The 19,185-nt window shown below is 25.2% G+C and overlaps 2 protein-coding genes across 2 annotated transcripts; both read left to right on the top strand.

The window, feature by feature from the left end:
* Window positions 1-1,647: 1,647 nt before the first annotated feature.
* Window positions 1,648-4,155, top strand: LOC111625235 (U34-theraphotoxin-Cg1a-like). Its single transcript, XM_023368326.1, has 4 exons — window positions 1,648-1,770; window positions 3,279-3,414; window positions 3,543-3,649; window positions 3,726-4,155. Exons 1-4 carry the CDS (start codon window positions 1,723-1,725, stop codon window positions 3,900-3,902), a joined length of 468 nt encoding a protein of 155 aa, XP_023224094.1. The 5' UTR covers window positions 1,648-1,722; the 3' UTR covers window positions 3,903-4,155.
* A 3,533-nt stretch (window positions 4,156-7,688) lies between these two features.
* Window positions 7,689-9,253, top strand: LOC111625247 (acyl-CoA desaturase-like). The gene is made up of 4 exons (XM_023368344.1): window positions 7,689-7,824; window positions 8,331-8,461; window positions 8,533-8,738; window positions 8,818-9,253. Exons 1-4 carry the CDS (start codon window positions 7,689-7,691, stop codon window positions 9,251-9,253), a joined length of 909 nt encoding a protein of 302 aa, XP_023224112.1.
* Window positions 9,254-19,185: the final 9,932 nt, after the last annotated feature.

Here is a 19,185-nt window from a genome sequence, read left to right as displayed (position 1 = left end):
CTTGTGTTCAATAGTAAATAAATACGAAAACACGGTTTCAAAAAACGAATCAAATTCAGATTTTTTATAAAGTTATATACAGTGAATTACTCTTCTAGCAAAGTTTGACTTTAATTTTATTTATCCTGCAAGATAAATTACATAGTATATAGTTGTATTTACAGTAGAAACAGAATAAGATTCTGTATAAATCAAAAGTTTATTTTACAGCAGTACACATGCATAGAAAATAGTTACAGTATAAATCACAAAGTTGATNTTTCCCGAAACTCGCGCAGGTGTTTAAGACAATCAGGAAACAACTCCGATAATTTTCACTTACACTAAGATATAAAATTTAAATACAGTAGTAATAAAAACTTGTATAAAAAAATCAGTCAAAATTGTGTGTGGCGCCATCTGTATGAGATTTTATTTAAAAATATCTTTTTATAATATTAAGTACAGTAGTATAATTATCAAGCCTTACTTTAGAGATTAAGGTGAGTCAAAAATAAAAAAAAAAATAAAAAAACCAAAATGTCAATAACAACTAAAACTTTCATTAAGTCTGACTCTATTCGAGATTTGACTTACCCCTCTCCATTACCCCTCCCCTTGACTTAAAATCTCCAAAATTTAGTAGCATTAACGCCCAAATATAAAAACAATAATAAATAGTAATTTAGTAAATCATCCCATGAACCGAATTACCCTCGAATTATCTATTTTTTGTCGCATGCCGATTTAAGACGCACGTGCGCAGCCGTTTCTAAATTTACGGGTGCAAAAATCAATATTAGGAACCATTTAAACGTTGCATCATTACAAATTCTTCGTCTCGAGACGTCGCACTATACATATCATCCAATAAGGTAAATGACGTAAGTAGGTATTACACGTAAATAGATAACACATATCTATATCGGAAATTATTTATTTATTTAATTCCGAACTTCCCAGTGTTTAGGGTCTGGTCACCGCAATGAGCGGCAACGCATTACATTTATAAGCCTGTTAGAAAAATATAAGGGAGACTGCAGTAATCGGGGACACAAGATTTTGTTAGTCTTTATCACGAGACCTTCGTTAGAGAACATTTAAAAAGAACTTCGTTAGAGAACATTTAAAAAGATCTTTCTATGAATTCCAATACGTTGGTCATTTTATAGTATACGACATTAAATTAATTAATTAAAATCCTAACCTGTTTTTTTTCGCAAAAAAATTAAAAACCAGACATCTAAGCAGTATCCGGTATTCCCCTGTAGTGCAGGGTAATAGTGAACAAATATCCTGGTAACAACAAACAGCTAAAAAATGGTCAAAATTTTGGATGCAGTTGAAATATAATTTACTTACACATATTCATTGAACATTGAAATGCAATAGATTCGTCAATTTACAAAAAAAAAANCTTAACTATAGTCTATATTATAACATATATTTATTAACAGATTTTTTTATAATTAAAATAGAATTTTAAAAATAATTTTCTTCTATTGTATTAATTTTCAGCGTAAAAATTAAATATATCGATGCAAACAATAACATTAACTCTTTATCTAGGAAACAGCTTGTTGCAGCGCCATAACTTATCAAGGTATCAAAGTCAAAATGCCGATACCATTCATAATTTCATAATATATTTGAACAGACAATGATAATTAATTGATAAAAAAGAATATATATTTCGTCGGAAACTGCACTTTGTAACATTTGCTTCTTAAACAACAAATAAGGATGAAATACCTGTGCGTTGCTGCTCTTCTCGCTGTCAGTCTGTATGAGGTAACCTATTCATTTTAAATTATTTAACATTGGTTGGTTCAAAGATGCAAGCTGTAAATAAACAAACCAAGCGATTGGTTTGCTTACTTAGCTGCTTTCTATCCAAAAATAAACATTAATCCTAATCGTTTGATTTACAAATATTTTTTATGCCTCAAAGTATAAGGAAAACACTGTCCATAAACGATTCATGGCCGATTATGGTTCTCCAGGATTCGTTTCTGGATCTTCCAGAGAAGTAGGCTAACTCGGCCTATTCTTATATTATTCTATGGAAAATTATATTTAAAATTTTCAAAAGTTTCATATCAACACAGCGTGTAAAAAATATTCCATATTAAAATATATAAGCCAATAATAATAATAAACCAAAACTAATAGTAGCTAGAAGACATTTTTACAGAACAAGAAGACAAAATTATTATTTTTCCCCTTCAATTTACACATTTAAGCAGGGATCAGCATTAAATAATGAGGCTTTTCCTGTGTGATTTCGCGTTCCTGTGGTATAAGACAAATCGAATTAATATATGATACTTAATTTATTTGTATATCTCTTCTAACTATATAATAATTATATGTTACTAGCAGAAAGACCAGGATAAAAAGGAAGCAAATTTTTAATACGGTTTGTCATTGGTAATTATCAACACAAGAAATGTCTAAATGATTTAATATTTCTGTAAAATCGCCTATCGTATATTTAAAAAAATATATATATAATAAAAAGGCAACTGTCTGAATAAACAGAATCACATTACGGTGACCGTTTCACACACAAGAATTTTCAACCATTTCCGATCTTTCTTTCCAGATTTCTAGAATGATGACGTAGTTGCCTCGCCGGGTATGCACATTACTCTACAATGCGAATATCCGGTGAGGCAACTACTACGTCATCTTTATAGAAATGGAAACGGGGAAGCATCACTGTATATTGGTAATTTTAATTAATAACTAAGCAGAAGGGTCATTTTAGTTATTTTAAATCAGGCCATTCTGGTAAAAAGTTACGTCTATTACATTTTTTTCAACCCTGTAGGTAGTTTTCCTTTAATTTCTACAGGGGACAAACAGATACGCATTCAGAACTATATATATATGTATAACATCAGATAAACTAAAACATTAATAAAATTAACCTAAGAAAGTTTTCAATAATATTATCTCTCTTTATTAAATATAAATACATTAAAATTCATTTCAAATTTTTCTAAATTAAATTTTGAAATGATTCTACAGCTTGTTTGTATACTATATACGAGAATTTTGACCGATTTATGTAGATATTCCGAAAAATATATTCGTCAATTGGATTGATAGGTTAAGGAAACCAAGGGATACTGGCCCCTATTCAGGTGTTAATTATGTAGAGAGAAATTAGTTATTTTTTCCTCCACCAAAATCGGTTTTTACTCGGATTTTAGCTCATAACTCTGTTCTACAACCCGCTTTGTATTTTCCGGTTTTCTACAATCCATCTAATTAATTAATTTTACACTTTTTAGGTGGCAGAGGGTTATGCAATGAAGCATTGCAAGTCATCAGATGATTGTTCTGCTAAACAATGTTGTGTTCGATTAACTCCTGATATGCCTTACATATCATTCAAGTTGAACAAATGCAAAGCTCTTCGTGGGGAAGGTGAGTTTAATGAATTTAGTTTCATATATTGATGACTATAAGTTTAACAAACTTAAATACGAGTTTGTGGTTATTTTTTATGTTAATAAATTAAGAATTAAACATATTTTTATTCTTATTTATATTAGGAAAAGTATGTAATCCCAATGACGATGATGATGGTGTATATATGTTCCAATGTCCTTGCCAAGAAGGATTAGAATGTGTTGAAGAAACTAAAGGATCTTCCTCAAGTGTATGCAATTAAATTCATAGCAATATTGTTTCCGATTAAGCCTTAAAAAATATATCTCACATTTGTTTATTTGTAGAAATCTTCCTCATCTTCCTCATCTTCCTCATCGTCTTCATCGTCCTCTGAAGAGACAGAATATAGATGTCGGGCTACTGCTACTGAAGCACCAGCTGAGGAAACTGAAGCTCCTGAAGGTGGAGAAGGGGAAAATGAAGCATCCCATGAAGAACAACCAGAAGTTAACGCTGTTTAAAATATAAAATAAATAAAATTCATTTTAAAATGTATAAATTTAATATTTATGTAAAAAATTTTAATGTTTACATAATAAATAATAAAAACGCATATGAATTTATAATTTGTGATAAATATTGGTAGTGAGGGATGAGGCCTGACATATCTGGGACAGACCATTATCCATCCTGGGTTATAAAACGTTTTTAAAAGATTAAAATGTGGGCCTAATGCTAGATCATCATTACTTTTGATTATAAATCATTAGTGTTTTGAAAAATATCTAGATCTTTGTATCCAGATACTAAATTGTACTTTGTACCTATACTGTATACAGATACAATTTGTGTACGTATCTTGGATACCGAAGATACACAGATGCTGTCACCAGTTAATTTTCCCATTAATCTAGGTTAAAAATAAAATAAATATACCAAAAATTACCAAGAGTATTTGATATTTCTATATTTTTTGGATATCTTTTCATAGCAATATTATTTCAGTAGCCTAAGCTACTCTACTATAATATGTCCATTGTTTGGATTGAATTCCTTTCCACCATACAGAGTTGCTTTTACATTTTCAGTCTATTTAGCCTGACATTTTAAACTCTTTCTGTATTGGGCACTGAGAGGATCTATTAATGGGTTTCACCAGACCGACAATATGAGTTTGGGTGATAAGGGATGGACTCGACAAATCAAGAACAGACCACATACGAGCAATTACGCGATTGTCACCAAGGCCTACTATTTCTTGAAAGAAAACCTAACTAGATGTTAATCAGAGGTACTGGGGAAAATGAAGCACCCCATGAAGTACATATAAAAATGGAAGTGAATTGGTTTATCGATGTTTTAGCGTATATTCGCTATTCGACACAAAAGTTTCTATAACATAATTTCCTGATTTCTTATTATTCAGAAAACCAGTTTAAATAAAAATCTTCGAGCAAGAACAGAAATGAAAGAGAATAGAAGACAGGGAGATTTATCAATCTAAGCTCTAGAATTGAAGTGTTGTAGGTATTTCTATAGGAGATCAGAGAACTCCATATAATTAAGTTAAGATGAACGACGAGATTTCGTTTAAAATTGAAGTACAGTAGAAGAAAACAATGCTTTTCTCAAAAATTAGCGCAGTGTCACTGGAAAGTGACAACCAATATTATATTTGCCATAGCTAAAACAAAAGCTAGATTCGTCCTCCGAAGTTCCGACATTCCTGCAGCTAAATCAACCTACTTCGTATACCATCTACCTTCTATTACATACTAAGGTTTTCTTGTAAATACATCTACAAATAGCTGCATCTATTAAAAATATATTTACTGTAATTATGATATTTTTGGGAAAGTCCACGCTTCTTCTAGCAACAAATACATCTCGGAAATATAACAATATTGTCAATTATTTCTGACAAAAGTTTTCATTTTCTATATATTTTACATCGTTGTCTTTTTACGTATATAAACCAACGCATTTTTAGTGTAATCGTTGATTGTGGCGTATTTATGGGGAATGATGTGGGTGTTGGATCCTCCGGAGACTTCAGGAATAAAATTCAAATAAAAAAATTCGTCTTAAAACTAAAATTGCATTTTCTTAATGAATAATTCAATATCAATCAATTATTTTATTTCTTATTATAAGAAAAATAAATGCTTACTATACTAAATGACAGTGGTTGTTCTAGATCTTTATTTTCATAGACAATGGACGACAATGAAAATCTATGGGTCTGAATTTTGAAAATTGCAACCCAATAAAGCATTTTACAGTTTCTTTCAAGAATCAGTTACTAAACTCCTGAAGCCCTCTAAAATTGTTGCTGAAACTGCACATATCACTAAATAATGTGTGAGTAACTCTTAGACTATTGAATAATGTCTAAGAATTACACCGTTAAATAATATTCCTGTTATAAAAACTAAATATGGAATAAATTACATTAAAAATCTTCAAAGTCTTGTTATAAAATTAAATACCCACATAACGCCGGATATTAATGTCTTTCTAAATGTTCATTTGATTCATTAATTAAAAGTGGCCTTTTTAAATCTTAAATAAAAACATTTCGTTTCGAAAAAGGAAGTAATTTTCTTATTTATATTCTCGTTATAATAAATCATTATTTATCCCGTAAAATTTTACTTATTTCTCCTTTTAAAACAAGAAATTTCCTCTTTTCTGAATGAATATTGAAGTTTCCTCTTTCTAATCTGAAAAGTATCGGTACTTATCTAATGTATTATATTTATTTTTCTATTTACTGTATGATTGTTCTTTACATTGTCCTTTACAAATTAAAATTAAATTAAATTTAAATGTATTTATTTATTTATAATTATTATATATAATAAGAGATTGCGGTCTGGCTGCTTGTCTTCTGCCAAATTGCTTAATAATTGTTTAGACTTAATAGCCCAATAAAAGAATTTGCTGTTTGTTTGATATTTGAAGTAATTATAGGGTTAATTGTATTTATAATGTAAACGTTTATTAACTGATTGTATCTCAATTATTTAATTTAGATACAATAGCAGTTTCAATAAATACAGTAGAATCCGTTTATTGTACAGTCGACCCCCCTATAAGATATAGATACGTTCCAATTTATTAGGAATCCGATTTCTTACAAGTCGTTCCAATCACAAGCCCGACACGTGTCAAGTTTACGGACTACGGCTGATTGAAAGGTTTTCTTCCATAAAATTAATCGATTCTACACTAATCCGACTCAACATTTCCAAAATACGTATATTTTTTCGTAGTTTTATAGGAATCGTAATTATAGGGACCGTAATTATAGGGGGGTCGACTGTAATTACTACAAGAATCTCCTAAACTGAGAATCGCTTAAACTTATCAAAACGGGATAAATAACTTAGATTTTAATTAGAGAAAATTTTGGTTTCATTGTTACTGCTGCTAAAATAATTTAAAAATTCATTATCAGCGACAACATTGATGGGATAAACGAAGGAGACTGGGCAGTAGCGTAGCGTGGATGTCAGCCGCCCGGGGCAGAAAAAAATTTTACCGCCCCTTATTTAGATATCTTAATTTAAGAAAACTAAAATTCAGTTTCGTCACAGAATAAATAATGAAAAATTCCGTGCTCATTTCAATCGGTCCGAATCGTAGGTGCGACAAAAATATGAAATGAAATGGTTCAAATTTTTACAAGATATTATTATTATTTATTGTGAAATTTTGCCGCCGCCCCCACTACGCTACGCCACTGAGACTGGATGATAAAAAACAGGACCCGACATATCCGGGAGGACCTAAAAAATTTCTGGAATTCTCTGCCCTTTAAGAATAGATTCTGGATCTCCAGAGAGGTAGTCTGACGTCTTAATTGCCTCGGCCATCCCGGCCTGTCCAAACTCTGATTATAAAGTATTTTAACTTGTTTGTTTTGGGGCTCGGTAACTTTGAAAACATTATCCGTGACTACAATTAGACTCTAATAATAGAACTTGTAAAGTAATGTAGTAACAATAATGCAGATAGGAAAACCTTCAATTTTTTTAACAAGAAGAAGAGAAATCAGTTTCTATGAAAATGCATCTAATTTAAAAACTAAATGGAAAAATAATTATTTAATATTATGCGAATATAATGAAGAAAATTACTTCCTTTCGTTCGTAACGAAATGACTTTTATTCAAGATAAATATCGAACATTTTCTTTTCACTTTCCTCTATCTAATGGATATATATATATATAAGGCAGATGGCTTAGTACGTAATGATATTTTAAATATAACTAATAGCTTCAATTTGCTCAATTTGCAGAAAATGGAAAGTAAAATACTCTCGACTAAGACAGAAATTGTTTGGAGAAGCGTCCTAGTAATACTTTATCTTCATCTTGCAGCAATTTTTGGATTATACTTTACATTGTTTAAAGCAAAATGGCAAACAAACGCCTTTAGTAAGTATAATTTTCACATTGCTCGTATTTTCCTTTCTTATCTCTTTGCTTTCTTCCTTTCTTCAGCCTAAATCATTGATTAATTAAGCCCAACCCCTAGTAATAATTACTTACTTGAATTCTTCTAATGCTATAAAATTATCTTATTTTTCAATTAAATCCAGTGGCAAAGCTACCGTAGATGCAGACTATGCAACTGCATAAGTCAACCAGGGGCCCATTTTGTCAGGAAGAATGCGAAAGTTGGGGAACAAAGTGTACAATCACACATTAAAGTACAAAATATTGGAAATGAATAATATCAGTATTCAGAAGGGTCTTGAAGAAGCCAGAAACTCACAAGATCTTTTATTGCCGCCTTTACATAGGGACCCAAATTTTGAAGCTCCACTGCTGTTTAAATTTGAAAAATTTATAATGTTTATAATTTATATATGATACTATTAAAATGTATTTGTAATATTGTATTTTTGTTAATATTAAAACATTCAAATTTGGGTGTTTAGATCTTGCTTTTGCCTTTTGTGCGGGTCTTGGTATAACAGCTGGAGCGCATAGATTGTGGTGTCATAAATCATATAAAGCAAAACTACCTCTGCGCATTCTTCTAGCAATTTTTAATTGTATGGCAATGCAGGTAATCAAATTTATTTTAAATTTAATTATCAATTTAGTTATTAATTTGAATAAGTTTTGTTCTTTTGATAGACTAGCATTTACGAATGGTGCCGAGATCATCGAATGCATCATACATTTTCAGAAACCGATGCTGATCCTCATAATGCCTCTAGAGGATTCTTCTTCTCTCACGTAGGGTGGTTGATGGTGAGAAAACATCCTGAAGTAATAAAAAAAGGAGAGAACGTCTACTTCGATGATATCCTATCCGATCCCGTTGTAAGAATCCAGAAAAGGTGTGTAGATTGTATGTGTTTATATGGGCTCGTAAGTATTGTTTAGCATTTCTTTATATGCAATATATTTCTATTACAGATTTTACATCCCGTTAGCTTTCTTACTGGGATTTGTAATTCCAATCTGCTTACCCATCCTGTGTTGGCAAGAAGCATCTCTAAGCTCCTATCATGTCTGTATGTTGCGATACGTAGTTTTACTGAACTCCACCTGGTTTGTAAACAGTTTAGCTCACCATTATGGTCAGAGACCTTATAACAAGCACATAAATCCCAGAGAAAATTTATTAGTATCCTTGCTGGCTATCGGTGAAGGTTTTCATAATTATCATCACACTTTTCCATGGGATTATTCTACTAGTGAGTTGGGTTGGTTTTTCAACTTCAGCACATTCTTCATCGATATGATGGCCGCTATCGGTTTGGCATTCGATCTGAAGACCGTATCTAAAGATCAAATTCAAAAAGTAAAAGAAAAGTCACAAAAAATTTCAAAAAATGTTTCCAATCAGTAAAGTTTTGTGCTTAATATTCAAAATATTGTTTGTTATCTGTTTAAGTAAATTATATTAATTTAGGAAATATATATAATAAATTAATCCAATTTCGAATGATAATTTAGCAATTCTTAGAAATCATAATTAGTATATGATTAGGCTACTAAAATGAATTCTATAACCGAATTATTTACAAATTAAAAAGGATATAGGATTATTGAAATAAATACATAAATAATACAGTCGACCCCCATAACACTGTTAATTTTTCCGTTTTATATGAATTCCATGTTGTACAAGTCACTTAGATTTTACAAATACGTGTGCCGGGCTGTGAACGGCTCACGTATTTGTAAAATCTAAGTGACTTGTACAACATTGTTAACACTATAAATACACTAGAATAACGTAATATTGTAAAAAGTGCTCTTAAAACCAAGTACAATAAAATCTATATGCTTAGGCTTATACTGTAGCAATCATTTTCATATTCGATAGTTAACATTTATCAACCAATATTGTATTTATATATATATATATATATGTGTGNAAAAAAAAAAAAAAAAAAAAAAAAAAAAAAAAAAAAAAAAAAAAAAAAAAAAAAAAAAAAAAAAAAAAAAAAAAAAAAAAAAAAAAAAAAAAAAAAAAAAAAAAAAAAAAAAAAAAAAAAAAAAAAAAAAAAAAAAAAAAAAAAAAAAAAAAAAAAAAAAAAAAAAAAAAAAAAAAAAAAAAAAAAAAAAAAAAAAAAAAAAAAAAAAAAAAAAAAAAAAAAAAAAAAAAAAAAAAAAAAAAAAAAAAAAAAAAAAAAAAAAAAAAAAAAAAAAAAAAAAAAAAAAAAAAAAAAAAAAAAAAAAAAAAAAAAAAAAAAAAAAAAAAAAAAAAAAAAAAAAAAAAAAAAAAAAAAAAAAAAAAAAAAAAAAAAAAAAAAAAAAAAAAAAAAAAAAAAAAAAAAAAAAAAAAAAAAAAAAAAAAAAAAAAAAAAAAAAAAAAAAAAAAAAAAAAAAAAAAAAAAAAAAAAAAAAAAAAAAAAAAAAAAAAAAAAAAAAAAAAAAAAAAAAAAAAAAAAAAAAAAAAAAAAAAAAAAAAAAAAAAAAAAAAAAAAAAAAAAAAAAAAAAAAAAAAAAAAAAAAAAAAAAAAAAAAAAAAAAAAAAAAAAAAAAAAAAAAAAAAAAAAAAAAAAAAAAAAAAAAAAAAAAAAAAAAAAAAAAAAAAAAAAAAAAAAAAAAAAAAAAAAAAAAAAAAAAAAAAAAAAAAAAAAAAAAAAAAAAAAAAAAAAAAAAAAAAAAAAAAAAAAAAAAAAAAAAAAAAAAAAAAAAAAAAAAAAAAAAAAAAAAAAAAAAAAAAAAAAAAAAAAAAAAAAAAAAAAAAAAAAAAAAAAAAAAAAAAAAAAAAAAAAAAAAAAAAAAAAAAAAAAAAAAAAAAAAAAAAAAAAAAAAAAAAAAAAAAAAAAAAAAAAAAAAAAAAAAAAAAAAAAAAAAAAAAAAAAAAAAAAAAAAAAAAAAAAAAAAAAAAAAAAAAAAAAAAAAAAAAAAAAAAAAAAAAAAAAAAAAAAAAAAAAAAAAAAAAAAAAAAAAAAAAAAAAAAAAAAAAAAAAAAAAAAAAAAAAAAAAAAAAAAAAAAAAAAAAAAAAAAAAAAAAAAAAAAAAAAAAAAAAAAAAAAAAAAAAAAAAAAAAAAAAAAAAAAAAAAAAAAAAAAAAAAAAAAAAAAAAAAAAAAAAAAAAAAAAAAAAAAAAAAAAAAAAAAAAAAAAAAAAAAAAAAAAAAAAAAAAAAAAAAAAAAAAAAAAAAAAAAAAAAAAAAAAAAAAAAAAAAAAAAAAAAAAAAAAAAAAAAAAAAAAAAAAAAAAAAAAAAAAAAAAAAAAAAAAAAAAAAAAAAAAAAAAAAAAAAAAAAAAAAAAAAAAAAAAAAAAAAAAAAAAAAAAAAAAAAAAAAAAAAAAAAAAAAAAAAAAAAAAAAAAAAAAAAAAAAAAAAAAAAAAAAAAAAAAAAAAAAAAAAAAAAAAAAAAAAAAAAAAAAAAAAAAAAAAAAAAAAAAAAAAAAAAAAAAAAAAAAAAAAAAAAAAAAAAAAAAAAAAAAAAAAAAAAAAAAAAAAAAAAAAAAAAAAAAAAAAAAAAAAAAAAAAAAAAAAAAAAAAAAAAAAAAAAAAAAAAAAAAAAAAAAAAAAAAAAAAAAAAAAAAAAAAAAAAAAAAAAAAAAAAAAAAAAAAAAAAAAAAAAAAAAAAAAAAAAAAAAAAAAAAAAAAAAAAAAAAAAAAAAAAAAAAAAAAAAAAAAAAAAAAAAAAAAAAAAAAAAAAAAAAAAAAAAAAAAAAAAAAAAAAAAAAAAAAAAAAAAAAAAAAAAAAAAAAAAAAAAAAAAAAAAAAAAAAAAAAAAAAAAAAAAAAAAAAAAAAAAAAAAAAAAAAAAAAAAAAAAAAAAAAAAAAAAAAAAAAAAAAAAAAAAAAAAAAAAAAAAAAAAAAAAAAAAAAAAAAAAAAAAAAAAAAAAAAAAAAAAAAAAAAAAAAAAAAAAAAAAAAAAAAAAAAAAAAAAAAAAAAAAAAAAAAAAAAAAAAAAAAAAAAAAAAAAAAAAAAAAAAAAAAAAAAAAAAAAAAAAAAAAAAAAAAAAAAAAAAAAAAAAAAAAAAAAAAAAAAAAAAAAAAAAAAAAAAAAAAAAAAAAAAAAAAAAAAAAAAAAAAAAAAAAAAAAAAAAAAAAAAAAAAAAAAAAAAAAAAAAAAAAAAAAAAAAAAAAAAAAAAAAAAAAAAAAAAAAAAAAAAAAAAAAAAAAAAAAAAAAAAAAAAAAAAAAAAAAAAAAAAAAAAAAAAAAAAAAAAAAAAAAAAAAAAAAAAAAAAAAAAAAAAAAAAAAAAAAAAAAAAAAAAAAAAAAAAAAAAAAAAAAAAAAAAAAAAAAAAAAAAAAAAAAAAAAAAAAAAAAAAAAAAAAAAAAAAAAAAAAAAAAAAAAAAAAAAAAAAAAAAAAAAAAAAAAAAAAAAAAAAAAAAAAAAAAAAAAAAAAAAAAAAAAAAAAAAAAAAAAAAAAAAAAAAAAAAAAAAAAAAAAAAAAAAAAAAAAAAAAAAAAAAAAAAAAAAAAAAAAAAAAAAAAAAAAAAAAAAAAAAAAAAAAAAAAAAAAAAAAAAAAAAAAAAAAAAAAAAAAAAAAAAAAAAAAAAAAAAAAAAAAAAAAAAAAAAAAAAAAAAAAAAAAAAAAAAAAAAAAAAAAAAAAAAAAAAAAAAAAAAAAAAAAAAAAAAAAAAAAAAAAAAAAAAAAAAAAAAAAAAAAAAAAAAAAAAAAAAAAAAAAAAAAAAAAAAAAAAAAAAAAAAAAAAAAAAAAAAAAAAAAAAAAAAAAAAAAAAAAAAAAAAAAAAAAAAAAAAAAAAAAAAAAAAAAAAAAAAAAAAAAAAAAAAAAAAAAAAAAAAAAAAAAAAAAAAAAAAAAAAAAAAAAAAAAAAAAAAAAAAAAAAAAAAAAAAAAAAAAAAAAAAAAAAAAAAAAAAAAAAAAAAAAAAAAAAAAAAAAAAAAAAAAAAAAAAAAAAAAAAAAAAAAAAAAAAAAAAAAAAAAAAAAAAAAAAAAAAAAAAAAAAAAAAAAAAAAAAAAAAAAAAAAAAAAAAAAAAAAAAAAAAAAAAAAAAAAAAAAAAAAAAAAAAAAAAAAAAAAAAAAAAAAAAAAAAAAAAAAAAAAAAAAAAAAAAAAAAAAAAAAAAAAAAAAAAAAAAAAAAAAAAAAAAAAAAAAAAAAAAAAAAAAAAAAAAAAAAAAAAAAAAAAAAAAAAAAAAAAAAAAAAAAAAAAAAAAAAAAAAAAAAAAAAAAAAAAAAAAAAAAAAAAAAAAAAAAAAAAAAAAAAAAAAAAAAAAAAAAAAAAAAAAAAAAAAAAAAAAAAAAAAAAAAAAAAAAAAAAAAAAAAAAAAAAAAAAAAAAAAAAAAAAAAAAAAAAAAAAAAAAAAAAAAAAAAAAAAAAAAAAAAAAAAAAAAAAAAAAAAAAAAAAAAAAAAAAAAAAAAAAAAAAAAAAAAAAAAAAAAAAAAAAAAAAGTGAACACCTCAAATTTATCACGACAATTTTACTTTTGCCATGGTCAGGAGCAGTTCCGGGATTTTTGGTTTTATTCGATTATGGCAACGCGACACGTTAGCGATCTGGGTAGGGGAATACCTCCCGGTATTTTTAAGGGAAAATTGGCCCTTATTTAGTGTTATTAACGCGAATAAAACCCGGAAAATTTCACGAAGGCAGTCCGTTGGCCAGGCGTGAACTCACGACCAACTACCGGAGTTCGGTGGTTTTATCCACTCGGCAAGTAGTGAGCACCAGAGTAAATTTAACAAATATTAAAAGTTTGGGTATAAATCTTTTATACCCAATGCGTACGGTGCCTAGCAACCCAATGCTGGAACGGTATGTTCCAGCATTGGGTTGCTATTTGATTAAGGAATAAATAATAACTAAAATAATTCGTGTATATTAACTGTGACATCTAAGAAGAGTGTTGAAGCCTAAGAGGAAGTTTGCAGTATCGACGATTGGAGTGAAAAGGGAACACATAGCAAAACATGAAAGCGGTAGTGGTGTGGCAGATCTAATGAAAGCGGTAGTGGTGTGGCAGATGTTTTAGATGCCAAAGTTAACGATGTGAACCATTTTTTTAAAGAATAAAAAAGCAATAATGTGGCTAAAGGTGTGACAACGTTTATCTCCTGCAGATGGCAAGTAGCCTACTCGAGGAGATGAAAAATAAACTTCTCCTACTGTAAAAAATGAGAAGTATTTGGCTGGTGATAGCATTTCCGAGAGAATTATTTGTGAGAAAGCTATGCAAGTTCATAGTGATCTTAGTAATTCGGACATCATCGCTCCTCATTAAGATATAGTAAACGCAATTTTCATTTTATTACAGTATATCGAAACGGATATTGTTTAGGGTCTGGGAACGAATTAATTAACTTTCCAATTTCTAATGGAGAAAATTGTTTTGTACTTCAAACAATTCAGCGTTTGAATGGTCTCCTGGAGTGGATTAAATTCGAAGTACCGATACGTAGCAGCACTGCACTTAATAATAACGACATCTACTGGAGATCGTGCACAACTAAAGAGATTATAATCAGGTTTCAGCGCAAATTTAACATCATAAAAAAGAGGACTGGTGTCTTAAAACGATCAAAATGTGAACAGAATAAAGTAAGTCTAGGCCTACATCTGTGAAAAATTGCACTTATAGCAATGAAATCACTTATATCTCCATTAAATATACTTAAAAACGACTTTCCCGAAACTCGCGCAGGTGTTTAAGACAATCAGGAAACAACTCCGATAATTTTCACTTACACTAAGATATAAAATTTAAATACAGTAGTAATAAAAACTTGTATAAAAAAATCAGTCAAAATTGTGTGTGGCGCCATCTGTATGAGATTTTATTTAAAAATATCTTTTTATAATATTAAGTACAGTAGTATAATTATCAAGCCTTACTTTAGAGATTAAGGTGAGTCAAAAATAAAAAAAAATAAAAAAAACCAAAATGTCAATAACAACTAAAACTTTCATTAAGTCTGACTCTATTCGAGATTTGACTTACCCCTCTCCATTACCCCTCCCCTTGACTTAAAATCTCCAAAATTTAGTAGCATTAACGCCCAAATATAAAAACAATAATAAATAGTAATTTAGTAAATCATCCCATGAACCGAATTACCCTCGAATTATCTATTTTTTGTCGCATGCCGATTTAAGACGCACGTGCGCAGCCGTTTCTAAATTTACGGGTGCAAAAATCAATATTAGGAACCATTTAAACGTTGCATCATTACAAATTCTTCGTCTCGAGACGTCGCACTATACATATCATCCAATAAGGTAAATGACGTAAGTAGGTATTACACGTAAATAGATAACACATATCTATATCGGAAATTATTTATTTATTTAATTACTTTAATTAATTGTTCTTCTTACATTAGTGTAGAAACCTTCCTTTTACGGCAGCTAGACATCAATTTACATAAACTGCACGCGCACGCACATACACACCTACACACCCGTGTGCGGGTATGTGCGTAATTTTAATATGCAGGATGATTCAAAAGTTAGTTAACCGTTATTATTTATCGACTAAATCAAGAAGAACTAGTATACTTCATTGGATTGGTGGGACATGACAAGCAACACATGGGCGATCTGCTGAGGAGAATGAAATTCGGTGGTTTTAACCTATCTACTCGACTACTGGAAGGCCATTGTACAGTACACCTGTGTATATTAAACTTTAAAAACCGTTGCAAAAATTAATTATGTTGGATTTATTTTGATGGTGAACATTTTTACATAAATTTAACGTCATTCTTTAAAATTTCTTTTTGTAAAACGCAAGTAATGACGTCAAATTGACGTAAAAATGTGCACAGTAAAACCTGTCTACAACGGAATCTGGATAAAACGAAAACCTGCTTAAAAGGAAAAAATCTTCGGACCGGAACGATTTTCTGTTTAAATACAAAAAAAAAAAAAAACTTTTTCTAAACGGAAACCTGCCAAACCAGAAAGGAAATCGTTCCTTTTTGGCAGGTTTCCGTTTTATTTAGGTTCCGTCTTGACAGGTTTTGCTGTGTGAGTAAAATACATATTATAAAGAGTCCCTACTCTCTCTTGAAAGGTTATCTATCAAGAATTTGAATAATATAAAAATCTTAAAATTCGCTTATAGCTTGCTGAAAACTTTACTAATAATCTGTGTAAATTGCTAAGCAACAATATTAAATAATATTTTATTTTTGTTTATCTTCTGCTTGCTAAGCAACAATATGTATTGCTACTTATTGAGCAATGATGGAGTGATACAAGTCAATGATTTTGGCAATTTGATTAAGTGAAAAGACGGAAAATAAGTGTAACAACAGTAGCTACAAATGCTTTAATGATTCGAATTTATTAAGTACTGTAAAATTAGTATTTTACTATTAATTAATATTAAGTGAATTAAATTATTATTGCGAGTAATTTAAAATTGAAACTAAAATTGAAATTTCTAAAGTCTTATCTATCTGCGATATTCATAATCTATAAATAATTTAATAGACCAATTGGATATGAAAATAATGCAAATTATAAATCAGCTAACAGAAAAAAAAAAAACAAATAATCTTTGACGTCAATGATTTTTCAATACGAAATACTGATTTATCTTGAATTGTTTGCGCCTGGAGACAAGTTATCAATCACTCCTTATCAGTTTATTATTCATTGAATTGTATAACGTATCTCATGTATTTGATTGAATCGACTGAATAATTTTATTAGTGAAACAAAAAATTTTATTCTATACGTTTAATAATCTAAAGTACTTATTTTTATTTAAAATCAAGCAAGAATGAGCTTTAATTGTTATAACTTTTTAGCCCACCGTAGGTGGAGTGGATGAAATCACTAAGCATTGGTAGTCAGCTGCTAAAGGGATGGTCACGTGGAGTTTTCGGGTCTTCTTCATGTTTAACACTTAAAAAGGGCAGTTGCCCATAAAAGACCTCCCGGGAGGTATTCCCTCTTTGACAGATCGCTCATGTGTAGCACTGCGGTATACCAATTAAACCAAATCAAAACCAACCCAATGACTTTTTAAAGGTTATGTTAACGTATTAATTAATAAAATACACCTAGTTATACAAATTACTCTCAATATTATATTATATGATTTTCTACGACACAAGGAACTAAAGGGTGATTCTTTCGCTATGAAATCCAAAATATTCTTCAATCTTTTTTAGAACTTAATGGTTCTGTATGGTCTCATTTTCAACAACACCTTGTTTGCAAGATAAATTCACATTGTTTACAATGTGAATTTTCATACGAAGTCATAAAACAATATAAAAGTTTATTGAGGAGTGTTTGGGTCTCCTTAAGAAATAATCATCCTATTAATAATTGCTACTAGTTTTAAAAGTAAGTAATATATTTGTTTAAATTGTTTATTGTCTATCTAAGTATTGATAGTTTATTTTTGAGCGAAGATCTCCCGCAGTTTCCTTTCTTTGGTTTGCTTCTCTCATCTACTCTTTCCTAATAACTTTATCTCTCTACCTATTGACTCCCCTTCTGCTATAAATGCCCCTGTTTCATCATCCCATTTCTCATTCTCAATCTTGCCACATGCACTTCCCAATTCCGCTTTTTATTCTCTACATGATGGCCTGAGATCATAAATATTGATTAATTTTCCTACTTCTAAGCATCAGTTGAAACATGCTCTTCTTCATCTTTCTGTATATAACACTTAGCTTAATCTCCATACTCTTTGTTTCACTACTATAATATAAAAACAGTAAATACTATTTTTGTTTTTCAACTTCTTAAATCATTCATTTAAGAATATAACAGCGAGGATAAAACCGTCTCATCATTAAATCATATAAATGGACAAAACTCATAATCTTTCATTTGGACCTTAGTGTTTAGATTAATCGTCCATATATTTATGTAACGCATGCTCAAGTATATATAAAAATATAAGATTTATTCATGAATTAATGAATAAAATTACGCTTAGCCTTTTTATGTTCTCGTGTCATAATTAACAAAATGGCCGTGGTTTGGAGGTTAAGTGAACATAACCTCCAAACAACGGCCGTTTTCTTTATGTTCCCATCAGTGGACGTTGTAGAGGGTTTGACTGTTATAAATAAAATATTATACTCTGTTTATACTTTGAGGAAGGATTTTTTCAGAAATTATACAAAAGATTATTCAGAAAACAATAAAATTTTCATGTTTTTATTATCAGAAAATAGTCAAAAGATTATATAAAGTTTCTTTTTATGTTTTCTATATAAAATAATAAATTAGTTTTCGTTACACTTTTGTGAAAATAATTATGAAAGATCTCTAACTGTTATGACGTTCTCACTAACATAATTTTAAGTGTAGCTTATATATTATAACAAATATTTATTCATTTAATTTATTATTAATTAATGTTATAAAATTTAAGTAAAATATAATAAAATATAGAAAATTATGTTATACTCTATCTNATTCTACTAGTGAGTTGGGTTGGTTTTTCAACTTCAGCACATTCTTCATCGATATGATGGCCGCTATCGGTTTGGCATTCGATCTGAAGACCGTATCTAAAGATCAAATTCAAAAAGTAAAAGAAAAGTCACAAAAAATTTCAAAAAATGTTTCCAATCAGTAAAGTTTTGTGCTTAATATTCAAAATATTGTTTGTTATCTGTTTAAGTAAATTATATTAATTTAGGAAATATATATAATAAATTAATCCAATTTCGAATGATAATTTAGCAATTCTTAGAAATCATAATTAGTATATGATTAGGCTACTAAAATGAATTCTATAACCGAATTATTTACAAATTAAAAAGGATATAGGATTATTGAAATAAATACATAAATAATACAGTCGACCCCCATAACACTGTTAATTTTTCCGTTTTATATGAATTCCATGTTGTACAAGTCACTTAGATTTTACAAATACGTGTGCCGGGCTGTGAACGGCTCACGTATTTGTAAAATCTAAGTGACTTGTACAACATTGTTAACACTATAAATACACTAGAATAACGTAATATTGTAAAAAGTGCTCTTAAAACCAAGTACAATAAAATCTATATGCTTAGGCTTATACTGTAGCAATCATTTTCATATTCGATAGTTAACATTTATCAACCAATATTGTATTTATATATATATATATGTATATGTGTGTGTGTGTGGTCTGTCCTCTTTCTTGTCTCCTCACTCTCTTTGTAGTTTCTTCACCTGGATTTTTGATTAGGCTCTATAAACCTTCTAATAATAATAATACATATAACATATTGTGAGTTAAAGTAAATTGGAATAATACTTGACAATTTGTATTCTTTTAATATTTATAATTAAGTTTATTAAATATTCCGAAACTGCTTGAATTTTTATGTTAATGCCCGAAGATAGAATTATACTTTTTAATATTAACAATA

Source organism: Centruroides sculpturatus, unplaced genomic scaffold (genome assembly GCF_000671375.1).
Source record: "Centruroides sculpturatus isolate CEXI.00-Female unplaced genomic scaffold, Cexi_2.0 scaffold317, whole genome shotgun sequence".
In the NCBI taxonomy this organism is placed as follows: Eukaryota; Metazoa; Arthropoda; class Arachnida; order Scorpiones; family Buthidae; genus Centruroides; species Centruroides sculpturatus.
The sequence above is the reverse complement of the archived record's forward strand: the minus strand, read 5'-3'. Positions and strand labels throughout refer to the sequence as shown.

What these genes read in the sequence shown, in the direction of transcription:
- LOC111625235 (XM_023368326.1), top strand. Translation starts at nt 1,723, where the DNA reads ATGAAATACCTGTGCGTTGCTGCTCTTCTCGCTGTCAGTCTGTATGAG. An exon ending in TCGCTGTCAGTCTGTATGAG is followed by an intron (nt 1,771 to 3,278) that starts GTAACCTATTCA and finishes TACACTTTTTAG; the next exon opens with GTGGCAGAGGGTTATGCAAT. An exon ending in CAAAGCTCTTCGTGGGGAAG is followed by an intron (nt 3,415 to 3,542) that starts GTGAGTTTAATG and finishes TATTTATATTAG; the next exon opens with GAAAAGTATGTAATCCCAAT.
- LOC111625247 (XM_023368344.1), top strand. Translation starts at nt 7,689, where the DNA reads ATGGAAAGTAAAATACTCTCGACTAAGACAGAAATTGTTTGGAGAAGC. An exon ending in ATGGCAAACAAACGCCTTTA is followed by an intron (nt 7,825 to 8,330) that starts GTAAGTATAATT and finishes TTGGGTGTTTAG; the next exon opens with ATCTTGCTTTTGCCTTTTGT. An exon ending in TTAATTGTATGGCAATGCAG is followed by an intron (nt 8,462 to 8,532) that starts GTAATCAAATTT and finishes TTCTTTTGATAG; the next exon opens with ACTAGCATTTACGAATGGTG.